At 36.8% G+C, this 15,451-nt stretch overlaps 1 protein-coding gene across 1 annotated transcript; it reads right to left on the bottom strand.

The window, feature by feature from the left end:
• Positions 1–1,650: 1,650 nt before the first annotated feature.
• Positions 1,651–15,204, bottom strand: WEE1 (WEE1 G2 checkpoint kinase). Its single transcript, XM_016147359.2, has 11 exons — positions 14,366–15,204; positions 12,748–12,953; positions 12,184–12,247; positions 11,817–11,989; positions 11,223–11,344; positions 7,740–7,886; positions 5,280–5,375; positions 5,106–5,191; positions 4,061–4,231; positions 3,835–3,980; positions 1,651–3,055 (listed from the first exon to the last, which is right to left on the bottom strand). Exons 1-11 carry the CDS (start codon positions 14,939–14,941, stop codon positions 2,902–2,904), a joined length of 1,941 nt encoding a protein of 646 aa, XP_016002845.1. The 5' UTR covers positions 14,942–15,204; the 3' UTR covers positions 1,651–2,901.
• Positions 15,205–15,451: the final 247 nt, after the last annotated feature.

Genomic DNA, 15,451 nt, shown 5'->3' with positions numbered 1-15,451 from the left:
TTATTTCTTGACCTCTGGAACAAAACAGAATGAAAATCAAATCTTGAGAACTGGCTCTTCAAATGACATTAGTTCATTAAAGGGGATTGGCTTGGATTCTTGGCAAGATTAAGTTAAAGGTAAGTCAAGTTTCAATTTGTAGTCAATTGCAATATGTGATTCCTCCTATCCAACTGCATAGTCAATATTTAAAAATTTTCTTCCTTACTGAAGTCAGCTTTCCAAAAAAGTAGTTCCATTAATGTTAAATATCTGTCTCAAACAGTAACAGGCCTCTGCATTTTAATTACATTTTCTGGAAAATTCTTCAATGCTTCGATATTAGCACTTGTAGCTTCCACCTGATGTTGCTAAGTTCTCATTCTGTTATAAAAACAAACACAAACTGTTGAATGTGCAGTGTTCTCATCTAATGAAACTCCTACCCCCTAGTTTCCCATCTACAGGAGTTCTAGTGCAGGCCGTCCTTACTCTTACCCTGACTTAGTACTACTATGGCTTTGAAACCAATCTAACTATAATTAATTCCCTGGACTCATTCTCTATAATCTACCAGCATCTTCCCAAGGTATGTATGTCCTTTGAGCTCTCACTCTTATCATGTAGAATCCCCCCCCAACATAGCACTTACCACATTTTACTGTCATTTGGTTTTTACATGGGTCTCCTCTATTTTATCCTGAGTCCCTCATGGGCAAACTATTTTCTTACTGGTCTTTGGTCTACTAGTTAGCACACAGAAAGGATGCAACCTTAAGTATCCTGCTTAGCATGAGCTCAACTCTATCAGCTTTCAGATGGTTTAATAATTCCTCCATTGATAACCAGGTATTTTCTACTTAATGTTCTTAAACAATATGTAAAAAATCTGCTGCAAATTTTGATGAAAAACGTGATTTTCTTTGAAGCTAGTACACTAGAAAAATGAACCTAATGAACACCATTCATCATACTTTTTATAGCTGTCTTCAGTGGCTACTGAAACGTGAGTTACCTGCTGCTCCAATCTATGCAGTTTCTTAGGTTTGTCACCCACACATATCAGCTTCTATATCTAATTTACCTGTCTGCATCAATTCCTCTCACACCTCAAAGTTGTGCTCTTTAACATGTCATAGGCTAGAAAGACAAAATAATCATGCTTGTTAGAACTATGATTATAGCACAAATAGTCCCTGATCAAGAGAAATGATGTACCCATGATAAAAAATCACAAGGATTTTGTGACATCCATTTTATCTGCTCAGAGGCTTTCATTGCTTACTCTGGTTCTAATGTACATCAGAAAAAGATGTCACATGAAATTAATACTGTGTAACACTTAAATTCGTACTCCTATTTCTTAAAATCCAGCCTAATTTATTAAGATAAAACCCTCCCCACCTTAAAGCTCTCATCTGTAACTCAGTTCAAATGATAAAGTTGTCATATTACATTCACTTAAAAATCTAAAGCTATTTTGAACTACATTATGCTATTTCTAGCAGTTCAAAAGCATACTATGCGATATAATGTAATATTAAATATTTATGACAAATTTAAAATATTCATTGGTAGATTTTAAAATTCCAAAATGTGACTAATGTGGACTAAAGCTTATTAAATAATCAATGTTTTATATTCTATCAAAAATGAGTCTTATGCTTTTAGTACTTTATACATACTAAATTTTATAGTAAAGAATGGAGATAAAATAGAAAACAGGTATCACAAAGATTTAAACAATTAAGGTAAGCTCAGAGTGACTTTTAATATGCCAATCAATGTTAATAAAACACAAGTCAAACAGACAAGTGAAAACATGTTCTAAACCAAAATTAATAGTAAAACAAACAACAAATTCTTTTCCAACATCTTTTTCCAATATCTGTCAGCCAATATTTTTTGTCAAATGGCTCATCACAGAAAAAATATATTTTGTGAAAAGCTTGGAATAGTCAGAAGTCATTCTGGCACTTCAAACAGCTATGTACAGTATCATCGAGATTAGTTTATATACACAAATATTGAAGAGAAACCGGGCAGAACAGTCAAAAACAGACTAACAATACAATCAAGTACAAAACTTGAGTGGAGAGGGAGAAAACATTTTTAGAGTCCAAGAAGGGCATTATCAGGAAAAATTACAAAACCAGTAATTATACTACATCAATACAGCATTCCAAAGGGGAAAAAGGTACATTTCTCCAATGCACTAGCTTCAAAGTTCAAAGAAAAAAAAAAGGCAAATAGCTGCTTTTCATCAAGAGCAGCTATATATTTCACATAATTGTTTTCAAAAGAAAGCCTATTAACAACAATGATTGTTTAATGCTACAATTTTACAGCAAAGACAAAACTAAAATAGCAGCAAATTCACAAGGCAATACTTCCACAGAATTATCATTCCATGGTTCATACAGTGCCTACAAAGTGCTCCCAGTTGGATATACAAGTATAATTCACAATTAAAAAGAAATATAAGAATGACACAAAGGTACATTAAAGGCTGAGTACTAACTTAGTCTCTTAGCATTTCCCTTTTCAAAGGGAGAATGTTTGTAATAAAGCCCTTGAGCCCTTTTTACAGGTCACTGCAAGGAAGGATACCTTTTATTACAATGCAACAGCAAAAAAATAAGCAGCACACCACCACAGTGGTTAACCCTGGAAAGGCTGATGTTAACATCCAACAGTGACTGACATCCTACAGAAGACAGACTGATAAGACTAACGAAAGCCTGATAGAGCACTAGAGTCAAGATACAGCTTTTAACTGTAATTCACAAAGAGAAGTCCTAAAAGGTATTTCAGAAAAACTACTGACACCAATTTCAAGAAATTGCAAACTGGATTCTAGCAGTGATTTCAATCTAGCTTCCTCTTGTCACAGTTTTTGGGGGGAGGTGGGAAATGAGTAGTTCAGTATATGGTAAGGCTGACAGAGCGGTTCATTTTCTTTCCAATAAGTCGAGATGTTCTATTACTCTGGGTGGTGGACCTAGTGGCCATTCGGTCAGTGAAGAGTGCTCTTTCCTCAGCTGCAGCTTTTGCCATCTGGGCTTTCTTGAGTTCTCTAAGAATATAAAAACAGAAAACAAGACTTTTCAACTCCTGTATTAATCCTGGAAAGGGATCCTAAGAGGCCAAACACAAATATATTACTAGATCTTTGCATGTCATCATTATTCTAAGATACAATTGAGGCAAGGAAAAATACAATATGAAACTTTAGCTTCTGCTCAAAAAACTTAAATTTATGAAATTATTTTGTGCTTTCGGAATTAAAATATACACACTTAGAAACCAGTAATAAAGCTGTTATTAATGACTGGGTTTTAATTAAAACAAACAAAAACTTCAAATTGCTATTTGTATGAACAATGATGGCTAATAAACAAGTGGCGAATAAATCTTTTTATGTTTCGTCGGTTCTATTAGGTTTGACTTAAAATGGTAGCAATAAAGCAAAAATAAATTAGAATTATTATTCTAACCAGTTTTCTGAATATGTCAAAGGTCATTCACATCTAACATGGAAAAAAAAAAAATCAGCTACTAATCTAATCAACGTTAATTTCATCCTTTCACAAAAATAAGAACGGAATGTTTCAATGAAAATGTTAATTTATGCTGAGTTTGGGGATAAAAAAAAAAAAAAAAACCAGTACAGGCTCATTTAGCTTTTGCTATGATTTAGGGGCTTGAGATTATCACCAACTACAAATATATGCTGGCCTTAACACAAATTTATAGGCAGAAGTCCCCAAACTTTAAGCCTAATCATCTTTCATTAAATTTTGTGACTTAATTAAAACAAGAAAGTAAAAACAAAACAAAAAAACCCTCACTTACTTCTGCAAAAGTGAATTTTTGAACTTTTCAGCATTCAATTCTATTCGTAATTGTTCTGCACTTTTCCTAGAAGCAGATAGCAATACTGAATGCTTTACCAGTGCCATTGCTGAAGGTCTTCTCTCTGGATCTGGATGAATCATAATCTTAAAAAAGGAAAATTTAAGGTAAAGACGTGACTTAATATTGAACCATGTCAATAGTGCTACATATATAAAATACTCACTTTTAGCAACTCTGTAAATTCTTGGGAAAGCACTTGTGGGATCCGAGGTAATCTACCCTGTCTGATTTCATGCCATTGGTCTCCATTTCTGGGAAGAGGTTCAGCACCAGCAGCACATACCACTGTGAGGGCAAGGGCAAAAATATCTGCTTTTGGTAGATGGGTATAATCCTGTTAAAAAAAAAAAAAAAAGGAAATAAAGTAAGATTACACCTCAATAATGACTTAGGTGAGAAGTGGGACTAAATTAAAATGTCCAATGCCACATTTAAATTTAGGACCTATTCAGAGAAGGAGCTAAATTGGGGAAATTATTCTAATTACAAAGTAATACACTCTGGGAGTATGGGTTGATATATACATTTCTAAAAGTGAATGCCTCCTCTTGATCATTAGCCCTGTTCAACTCAGAAGAAACTTCTATCCCTCTAGGGGCATTCATATGAAAGCACAAAACATACATATTTTGACAAGTTACAAATGCACATGTACATCTAAGATAAAAACATAAACAAAAAGATTAATGGGATCCTACAACAATTTATTTGTTCTACTTGTTCTATTTTCATTCAAAACTCTCATTGACAAATATTTCATCACATGCTTTTTGAAACGGTATTATTAACACATGCCACAATTTAATCATTTCCATATTGCTAAGTACTTATTTATATTGTTGTTTGTTTGTATATGAATATTTCTGTAGGAAGGACACTTAGAAATGGAATTTCAGAGTCAAAGGTATGTGATTTTAAAATGTTGAGATACTAATAATACTTTGATTTCCAAAAAAACTATACCATTTTAAAGTTCCACTAGTAGTACTGGGAACTTCTTTTACTACAACTCCATCGTTGCTAAATACAAAACTCTGCCTTTACTGACTTTTGCTAAACTAAATACCCCAGTTGATGGTTTAGACTTCCTATTTTTGTAATCCACTCTACTACGAGTTATTATCTTAAATATTAATACATTTGCTTTTATACCCTATCAACTGATAAATGTTTCAAAGCAGATGGCATTATTAAAGGAGAAAAACTACCTCCTGCAAAACTTCATTTGCAAGAAAACGGCTATCACCCTCCTCAACTTGTGGACTAGAGATCCTTGTTACATGTCCAAGATCACCTAGAAGATTGAAAGAAATATAGCCACGTATTAAAACATAATAGTCTCTCTATTTTAAGGTAATAATCTGGTTATCTTTCTTTCTTACCTATTTTAAATATAACTTTGTTGGATACCCACTCATCTTCATCTCCTTCTTCAGAGGCAGCATTTGGGATTGAAGTTCGAGATATGAAAATATTACCTGTCAAACAGTTATTTACATTAGCCACATTAGCCAAAGTTCACAAAGGCATACATCAGAATCATCCAGAAATCTTTTATATATATATATATTCTCATACATTCTACCCCAAACCCAAAGCGAGTAACAATCTCAAGGGACAGTAACTGGGGCTGTATTATTTCCTAAGAATGCATTTTCTGGCCTATGCCTAGTCCTTTTATTAGGCCCCTCTCATTTACGTATTGATCTTCAGCAGTTTTAATTACTTAGAAACAATACAAAGGACAATAACATAGTAATTTGAGATGCTGCCAAAGCACAAATTTTATCTAATGCTACAAGGCTGGTGTGAAAAAAAATAGTCGCATAGCTATTGAGTTTTGCTGATCATGCAATCTATATCCCAATGTAGCTTTGTGGTTCACTATTTCAGCTGCACACACTTTTTCCCTCCAAATTTGGGTAAGCTCATGATTAACTTAAGTTTTAGTGGCAGATTTCATTTTAATAGTTTTATCAATATAGTATTACATTTATAAATGTTCTATACACTGGTGTCATCTTTCCAGTTCACTTTATTTATAGGACAACTTATTTTATGGTGGTATTTGTAAATTGGAAATTTTAAAACTACACATGCCTCAATATTTTCAACTTTTGTAATTACAACATAAGAGTCTACTAAGTTTGTCTGACACTTAATACAAGATGTGAGTATAGGCAAACCTTACTAATTCATCTACTGCCATCAGTCAAAATATACTTTTTCTTTTTGGAAATAAAAATTTTAATGAGTTGTCAATATACAGATAAGAACTTCACATACAGAATTAAAATAAACTGTGTAAAATGACTTGAATTCCCACAGATCATATACATTTCCACAGGTAAAAACAACAACAAAAAAACTAAATTCAACTTAAAAATATCTATCTCTGAAATGTTTAACGTGAATCCATTAACCTTTTAGTTTTAACATCACATTTATAGGAAATACAGGGGACAAAGGAATAAAGCTAAATGATGCAAGGAAGCAACTAGTCAAATCCAGAAGGTCTTACAAGACAAGGTCTACGTTATTATTTTATAAGGGCCAGGTAAAATCTAAAAAAGAAAAATGGACATAACCAGATGTAATGCATGGTCTCTGAAACAGATACTAGTTTGGACGAATCAACTCTTAATGACCTGGGTTAACTGGGAAAAATTTTAGTATGATCTGGCGATGAGATGAGATGAAAATTTACTGAAATAGAAAAGTAGAGATGGTTGATTTAAAAAAAATTATGAAACAGTGTGTGCATTATGGTGTTATTTTGATAAAATGAGAAATTAATACTAGGATGTTACTGTAAGATTCATCTGCATCTTTCTTTAATGCAAGATAATCATGCTTATACCATTTTCATGTTATTTTATAAGCTAAAAATACCCCATTCTTTGTAAAGCACTTAAGTTATCAAAGCATTTTCACATTTCTTTTTATTCTAATAACCCTGTTAGCAGCACTGATATTGTTTTATAACTGTAGTTCCAAAGATTAATAGAAGACTAGGTATTTAATTTATTTTTAGTCTGGCTTGCCTATATTTAAAAATATTTTTTACAATGTACTCAATACTGTTTCTGCAATAAAATTTTGTTTCAATTTAAGCTAAGATTTAAGCCAACACCTTGTTTAGTACCATGGCTCTTGTAGTTTGAAATCTTATAAACCTTTGAAAGAATACTTATGTTCTGAGTCACAGTACAATCAAGTCTAGTGGAGTCATTTATACATTAAAATTTTTGAGCTGAAAAATAGCCTAACAGTAAAGAGAAAAAAGTAAAACTACTATATTCTTATACTCTCCAGCCCTAATTCACATAGAACCTTTTTTTATAGTTATAATCACGATACATGGTATTGTTTTGAGTCATACAATAACAATGTTATTTTTTACATACTAGAAATACCATGTTTGTATAGTATTTAAGCTTCGAAAACATTTTTACATATCTCATCTTATTTATTATATTATTATAATAACCCTGATAGCATCGGGATTAATTTCTAATTATGGTTCTATAGCCTAGTACAAAAAGGGGCTTTAAACACAGGTTCTTAGTCTTCCCCATCAGAGTCCTACTTCAACACTAAGTATTTTGCACAAGATGTCCCCCATTTTTTCCAGCTTTCAATAAAAATGAGTTCATTAAATCAAATCTTTTGAGATAACAAGAGATGATGAATGGAAATAATAACACAATACTAATAAGTCAGCCAAAGGTTTTTTAAACAATGAAAAAACATACTAAGTTGTATATATTTTCATACTGTTTTAATGAAGTTACTTATTCTCTATAATCCCAAAAATAAAGCAGAGGATTTGTAATACTCACTAGGCTTTATATCCATGTGAACCAAAGACATTGAATGAATATACCTCAAGCCCCGGCCAACTTGCAAAAGAAGATCCTTCAACTCTGCTTCTGTAAAGTAACTCATGCTTCTATAGTTTTTACTTATGGCATCAGCTAAACTTCCACCTAACAAAAATGAAAATAATTAGCATTTTCTTCCTTCAGAAATATTATTGAAAGACCACAGACTTAACCAAGAAAGTAACATTTCATAGGGCCTATTCCCTTTAACCTGTTTGTTAAATCAAAATTTTATTCTTTAAATAGGTAATACTCATGGGTACAAAATACAACATAAAGTCTGTGTCTCATTCATAAACCCCCAAACCCACCTGGTTTTCCCCAAAGTACTCTAATGGTATCAGTTTCTTATGCATTCTTTTTGAACAAAAAACATGTTTTCATTATCTTGAAGATAATTCTTTCCCAATACATAAAAACTACCCCTTTTCTTTCCTATGTCTCTTACAGAATTCCACTGTATAACCAAATAATAATGCATTAACCAAGCCCCCAATTGATGGACATTTTAAAGTAATTTCCAAGCCTTTCTACTATATATACCACTACACTGGTCATTTGACACACATTTAGAGTTATCTCCTAGAAACACACTACTGGGTCAAAGGGTATGTACAATGTATTACATGCACACATAGTGTGTGTGTATAAAACTATTTTATTACAGATAGAATAAGTTTCTGTAGCTGACAGGGCCATTTCTCTGTTTATACTCTGTAAAAGAACTTAGGATTGGTAGTCACACCGTCAGTACCAAGACTTGATTGCTCTGAAAGTTCATATAAAGAAATAGCAGTGTGCTCAATTTCCGATTTCAAAAATGGGTAGTACTTAAACACTATTATCATGTGCTTATGTGAATCTGGGGCACACACACACACAACACACACACTCCCCCCAATAGAGAAGACTGTGGCAATTTATATTCCCATCATTAATGTATGCAGAACATCTGTTTCCCCCAATTCCTTGACAAGTCTATAAATTTTACAGGTAAAAAAACCAGTATCTTGGTAGTTTTAATTTATACTACTACTACTAAAATGAGAATAAAACCTTTTATAGAATTAGCCAAACCAATCAGCTAACTTGTTTAGACTTATTAGTTTATACTTGTAAGTTTTCTTAAAAACTGTAAGTTTATCATTTTACCTCAGAAGAAATGAGATGTTAAAAAAAAAAGCCAAAACAAACCAATTCTGTTCAAAGCTTAGTAAGGAATAATAAAATAAGGAAGGTCAACGAAATATTAGTCAGGAAAGGAGGTTCTAAAATTTGAACAATATAGAATAACTGAATGTCAAACATCTTTAAAAATAAAAATAAACCACATACCCATATATCTTAGGCTTAAGTATGTTAACTTGTACTCCATACTTGTACAAATTTTGAACTGTGAAGAAAAAAAGGGGGCTCTAGAAGGGAGCAGGTCAAAAAGCCTGTCAGACAAGTGGGCTTGAAGTCCTAGATCAAGTTTAGTGTGAAAGAATACAGCTGCTGTTTAGTGGATCTAGCAACAATAGCTGAGCCAGTTCCCTCTATCTGATTACTGAGAGGACAAGAGAGGTGAGAAGAGCAAAGCATTCATCTGATTTTCAGGTTTTCTTCCCAACTATCAACATGTTCTACACTTGTTTATTGTAGCAATTTCAGTCTATCACCGGAACTAAAGACAAAAGGCTTAAAATGCAAATGACTGAGATAATAAGGAAGCTTAGTTAACTGATAAAAGATATCAGTTAATCAACATGTACAAATGAATGATGACAGAATCCTTTTCCTGGGAAACTGTGGAAAAGGATCTGAAGATGAGCCTTATTTTAATTAGTACATCCAAAGCTTTCCACAGAGAAGTATGAAACAAAAGGACTCAAATATACCAGAATAGTCTTATTTTCTTTCATCTAAGCAGAATAAACAACCACATAAAGAGGCAGCAGTCTTGTCACATAGGCCTCTTTTATTTTTAAAAGATCTTTATTAAGTTTTATACTGTTCTAAATAAACTGTTTTAAAAGATTATTTTATAATTTAACTTTATTACAGGACAAGGTCTTTGCAAAACCTTGAGTAGCGAAACCACTCACTCTTCCCCACCACAACCTAAGCCCAAGAGTTTTCTCAAAATTACCTGAATTACACAACCATGTATTTAGTAGGTTGTTACAATTTGTGATACCTCGACTGCTACTGAAATACTTGTTAAAAGTTCCAGCCACATCAAAAAGGTGAGAAAGAATAAATTAAAGAGATGATATCTAGCAAATAAGGAGTGGAGAAAACGTTATGGTTGAGTTCTACTATATTACATGCAATAACTGAAAAATAAAGGTTAGGAAACAAACTAGTCCACAAGGTCGTGGGAGATAGTTACATAAATATTTTGGTGGTATCAACAGAAACATTTCAAGAGATGTGTGAAACAAACTAGCAGCAATGCTATATATTGAGCACTTCCAGTCTTTCAAGTATAAAGAATAAAATGACAATGCAATAAGAAATCAGGTATGAGAAATGGATCCTTTACTTGTTTTGTTCACTGTTTTTAAATACAGAAAACATGAACCCACACCTACACCACTCATTCATTCACAAGCTACGACATGGCTGATCTTAAGGAAAAAATGAGAATCAAAAATAATATCTTCGCTCTCAAGTTTTTGCTAAATTCTCTAACAGCCACAGAAGATACACAGAAATAAAAATCCATTATATATCAAGATTTGGTTATTTAATAACATGTCTTACAAGAATCAGAATCGAGACTAGGATTTTGGTAAAGGTTTAAGGAGGAACCACCCAAGTTGATCCTTAAAGGACTTGCTCAAAGTAAAAGCTATACGCAGATCAAAGTTAAACCGCTATATATTCTTATTTTGTTTGTCTTGTGGGGGAAAAGAAGGAGGACCAGCGGGAGAACAATTTTCTTAATAGAAAAGACTTAGTGCATTCTAGTAGTAAACTAGGTTGGTTAGATGAGAATAGGGCAAGATTATAGCATGCCTTCAACAAACGGCTGTTTAGATTAAAAGAAAGTTACTGTCATTTTATTTGTAATGAATATCAATCTTAGCAGCTCATAAACTGAAATGGAAAGGCTAAATGCAGAAAGCCTGTGTTATTAACTACTATATTCTACATATACTATACTAGTTCTAAGAATACCAAAACATGCAAGGCAAGACCAGTGTCCTCTCTAGATCAGTTTGAGTAACTGGCATATGAAAAATTTGCACTGTTCTACTACTGAGGTATAAAGGACAAGGTTTCCAATCTTTATTTAACATCAAGGTAGGCATTACTTGCACTTGAAATTCACATCAGGCTTCTGATATTGAATTTATGAGATGAAAGCGACAGAATTAGAGCAAGACTTTTAGATAAAAAAAAGTTCATTCGTCTGAGCTCATAAGTTTACAAGGGAACCATTACATTACTCACCATTGCAATATTCATTCTGTATAAGCATATGATCATCTTCTGCCCACGCAGAGAAATATCGAACTACATGAGAATGTTGTCCAAGCACTGCATGAGCATATACTTCTCTCAAAGCGTTCTGCCTAGGAGAAATTTGAGATTAATAGAATGATAAATCAATTTTATTCAGGCATAAACTGAATTAATTTATCTAAAACGTCATTAAAAAAACTTGACTTCTGTATGTATCATGCTGAAAAACTTGCTTAAAAGAAAAGGAATTAAGACTGACACATTTTTCCAAAGGCTTCTATTAAAGAATATTAAAGAAAGAAGAAAACTTTTTAACCTAGGAATAGTAAAGATGAAACTCCATTTTACTGTGAATTCATGGGTGCCACGAAAAATAAGGAATTTAAGTTAGATTCCAAAATCAGACTACTTATATTATTTTACCAACTCTGATTAGAACTAATGGTACAAAAAGGATCTGAATAAATCATAACTTCTCAAATGTTAAGAGTTAATTAAATTCAGTGCCTGATCACCTAAAACCTTAATGTTTGTAACATCATAGGGAACAAGATAGCAAAAGACAAAATTTAAAATACATACTCATCAACAGAGCCGGCCAATGGCTTTTTTGATCGCTTAATGGCATAAATGCATCCATCCAGCCTCTTCACACACTTAAACACTGAACCAAATTCTCCAGAGCCAATTTTCTCTAGCTCATGAAATTCTGTTGTATACCGTGACTTCATATTGCTTTCAGTAATTGTAATTCTCTGTAATAAAAAGTATATCCATATACATAATACAATGATATGAATATGGTTTTCTGCTATGGTGATAGCACTGTGTGTGAAATTTGAACATCATTGTATGTTTTAATGCTTATTTAACAGGTATATACGGTAAATTGTTAAAAGTAGAAAATCAAATTTCAGAAGTAAAAGAAAGAAAATTAAAAGCTATTTACTTTAGCAGGTCTTGTTTCATCTTCAAACTCATAATCACTGGCTTCCATGTCTTCACCACAGGAACTAAAAAATATTATGTATTTTTCCATCAACACATCTTAAAGATACATCAACTAGAGATCTAAAACTTTATCTGATATGTAGACAGTGAAATAAAATTTTAATGAATAAAAAGAGAAAAGAAAGCATTTAATTTTGTAATCAGGTCTGCGGATGAAAATGTTGTCCCTGCTGAGATATAGATATGCTCATTAACCAGAACCCAACACTACACATATCAAAATTAATGCCTTTCAAAATCAACTATCTGCCTGCCTCATTTTTAACACCAGCGGATTCCCTACAAGCTATCTTGGCTTTTTTATGCCTTCCTTTCTCACACCACTCCTTTTCTGCTGCTGATTACTTCCCACCTATTTCTGTTGAAAATTACATGTTAGTAATAGAGAAAAATTTCAGAGCATAAAGTTTCATGGGATTTCGTTGAAATTAAATTTTGATAAGTATATCAAACCAATCCTGGGTGGTTGGGGAACCAAACTATTGAATAATAACTAACTTACTCATTCCAGTATGTTCTCTTTCTTCTCCGACATTGTCCTGAAGAATGAAGTAACACAGAATCTGGAGTAAAAGGATTAATGTTCACTTGAGGGGTCTGTCGAATGTCAAATTCCCTTTTTCCTGATTTTTCTGCATCCATGAATAGAGAACAACCTCGGAGTTTAACAGAGCTGGAATCGATTCCTCGAGCTTTGGAGAGCAAACTCTAAGAGAGGAAAAATAGTTTTTAGGATCTAAATCCTATAGATAGCCTCCTCAACCTAGCCTTCAACAAGTCTTTCACGCATAGGTCAAAGCAACACACAAGCCTTTGTTATAGTATTTCAAGCAAAATAAAGTGGTTAACCACCTTTTCAGAATAAGACAGCCAAGGAAAATAGGTCTCTAAACCTAAAAACAGTATGAATGCACGCTAAAATTAAGTTCATTCTAGAGACTAAAAGTTAACAAACCCTTTCAAATTCATGTAAAAATAGCAGTCAGAGAGCCCCATAAAAGTTCCTCTTCCCCACCCTCTCCCCACCTTTAAATAGGGCTCTGAAAGCCACCTCCGCTGGGTTCTTTCCCTCACTTTCAGAGGGATCTTTGCCTTGCTTAAGTCTGCTAATAAAGAGCAAAGCTCCAAATCACACCATCTTCCTGAGGTTTATGTCTAAAGGTACTGACACTCAAAAAGGTACATTTTCCATGCATGTTAAATCTTACAAACGCGATACTTAATTTCTTTAAGTGTCCAAGCTAAAATCTGCTACTTTTAAAGTTCTAGAAGTGGTAATCTGCAAACTCTCTTGCCACTCAATAAAGAGGTGCTGAACACCTTTATGACACATTATCGAGAATATGAACGCAAAAGGGTCCAAGCAACAATCCCCAACTATGGTTTTTAACAGTTGGATGTACCTAATCATCACACTTTGGCCTACCAGACTAGGGCACTACAAACCCAAGGGTGTAAACAAACGTTTATCCAATGAACACTGTGTCTGGAAAGAGGCTTAAATGCTACCCTGGGTTATTTACAAATCTTTAAGACTAAATGCTGGGAACGCCAGCATTTTGACTTCCAATAGAAGCGCTGTCTCCCTCCCTTTCTCCATCGAACTTTTCCGCTGTAAGGCCACATGACACTCAACGATAAGCGCATGAAAATCATTTTAACCGAACTCCTGCGAGCGCCGCCCAAATTACAGGATCCATCACTACGTTTAAAAGACACACCATATGGCTACGGCGCTCGGGAGGGTCAGGTGGCCGGGCAGCACCACTCCAGCATCCTTCCAAACCACGTTATCGGTGCCACACTCCTGGCTGACATACTTGGAACAGCCCCCGCACGGCGGGCGTTCAATCGTCAGCCACCTGGACGGTACCGATCAGCCCTTTTGAAACATGAAGAAGTTCCAGACGAGACCTATTGTTCAGTTACATAATCTTAACGGACACCTTCTGGGCAGGGCCAAAAAGAGGAGCTGCCAGTTTTTTGTTGCAGCGAAGGAGAGCGAGTGGGGGTGCGGCCGGGTGGTTATGTAACCCAAACTGGCAACGCCGACTCCCGGCGTCTCCACCTTTTTAAAAGGCTAGGCGGGCGTGGGGGACCGGGCCGCAGCGTCCTCTCACCTTGGGGGTGTGCGGGGTGTCGAAGAGCCGCAGCTTGCGAAAGGTCTTGTGCGGCGGGGTGCCGGGGTGGTCTGGCCGCGGCGAGCAGGGGCCCGCGCTAGCCCTGCGCGCCCCGCAAAGGCGCGGGGACGCGTCCCCCGGGTCGCCGCAGCGCACTGGCGAGAAAGAGCTGCCCAGGAAGTAGGCGGCCGTCGGCGACTTGACCGGCGACGAGGAGCCGAAGCCCTCCTCCTCCCATGAGTCGCCCTCGGCCCCGCCGCTGGCCGCGTCAGCGCTCGGACAGGAACCCCGCAGCAACATGTCCTCCTCCAGCTCCCCGGGGCTGCCGGGGGCCGGGCCGGGTGAGCGGCGGCGCTCGGGCCCGGGCTCTGTGGGGCTCCGCGCGGGCGGCAGCGGGGAGTCGGGCTCCTGAAAGGCCGAGTCCTCCCCAGTGCTATGGCCGCTGCCCTCCTCCTCCTCTTCTTCCTCCTCCTCCTCACAATCGCTGCACGGCGAGAAGATCAGCTTCTGCCGCAAGGTGCAGGATGCCCCGGGGCGGCGGGGCGGCGGCGGCTGCTGCCGGCTCAGGAAGCTCATCGCGCCCCTGCGGTCAGGGCAGAGGACCAGAGACCCTGGACTCGCCGAGTCCAGGACACAGCCGGCCCAGGGGGCGGGTCCGCCACGTGCGACTGGGCGCGTCTGGTGGCCGCGCCGGCGGGTCTGCGTGGCGGTGTGCTGCGGCTCCGGTACGCTCGGGGCTGCGGGCGGCGGTGGCGGCGGCGGCGACGTGGACTGCCCGGGAGAGGCGGGGCGGCCCGGCGCCGAGGCTGAGGTCTCCGCAGGTCCAGCCGCGAGTTCGGGCTCCGCGGCTTCCCGCGACCGTTAATCACGTGAGTGTCCAACCCACCAATCCCCGCCCAGTCCCGGGTTTGAAAAAAATGAAAGGCCGCGGGGGAGGGATTAGCTACGTGATTTTGGCGCGAACCCGGGGGCCCCGCCCCCCGCTCGGCACGGAGCCCGGACTGGGCAGGGGCGGCCCCCCCGGCCTATGAGCGAGCCAGCCCGCGGGGAGGTTGGCTCGGCGGTACCCGGATTGGGCCGTGCTGG

Source organism: Rousettus aegyptiacus, unplaced genomic scaffold, assembly GCF_014176215.1.
Source record: "Rousettus aegyptiacus isolate mRouAeg1 unplaced genomic scaffold, mRouAeg1.p scaffold_m13_p_5, whole genome shotgun sequence".
NCBI lineage: Eukaryota > Metazoa > Chordata > Mammalia > Chiroptera > Pteropodidae > Rousettus > Rousettus aegyptiacus.
This window is presented reverse-complemented; position numbering and strand designations above follow the sequence as displayed.

Coding starts and splice junctions, on each gene's coding strand:
- WEE1 (XM_016147359.2), bottom strand. CDS start 14,941: ATGAGCTTCCTGAGCCGGCAGCAGCCGCCGCCGCCCCGCCGCCCCGGG. Junction 11,345..11,816: donor TTGGCCGGCTCTGTTGATGA/GTATGTATTTTA, acceptor AATTTCTCCTAG/GCAGAACGCTTTGAGAGAAG. Junction 3,056..3,834: donor AAAAATTCACTTTTGCAGAA/GTAAGTGAGGGT, acceptor TTATATTCTTAG/AGAACTCAAGAAAGCCCAGA.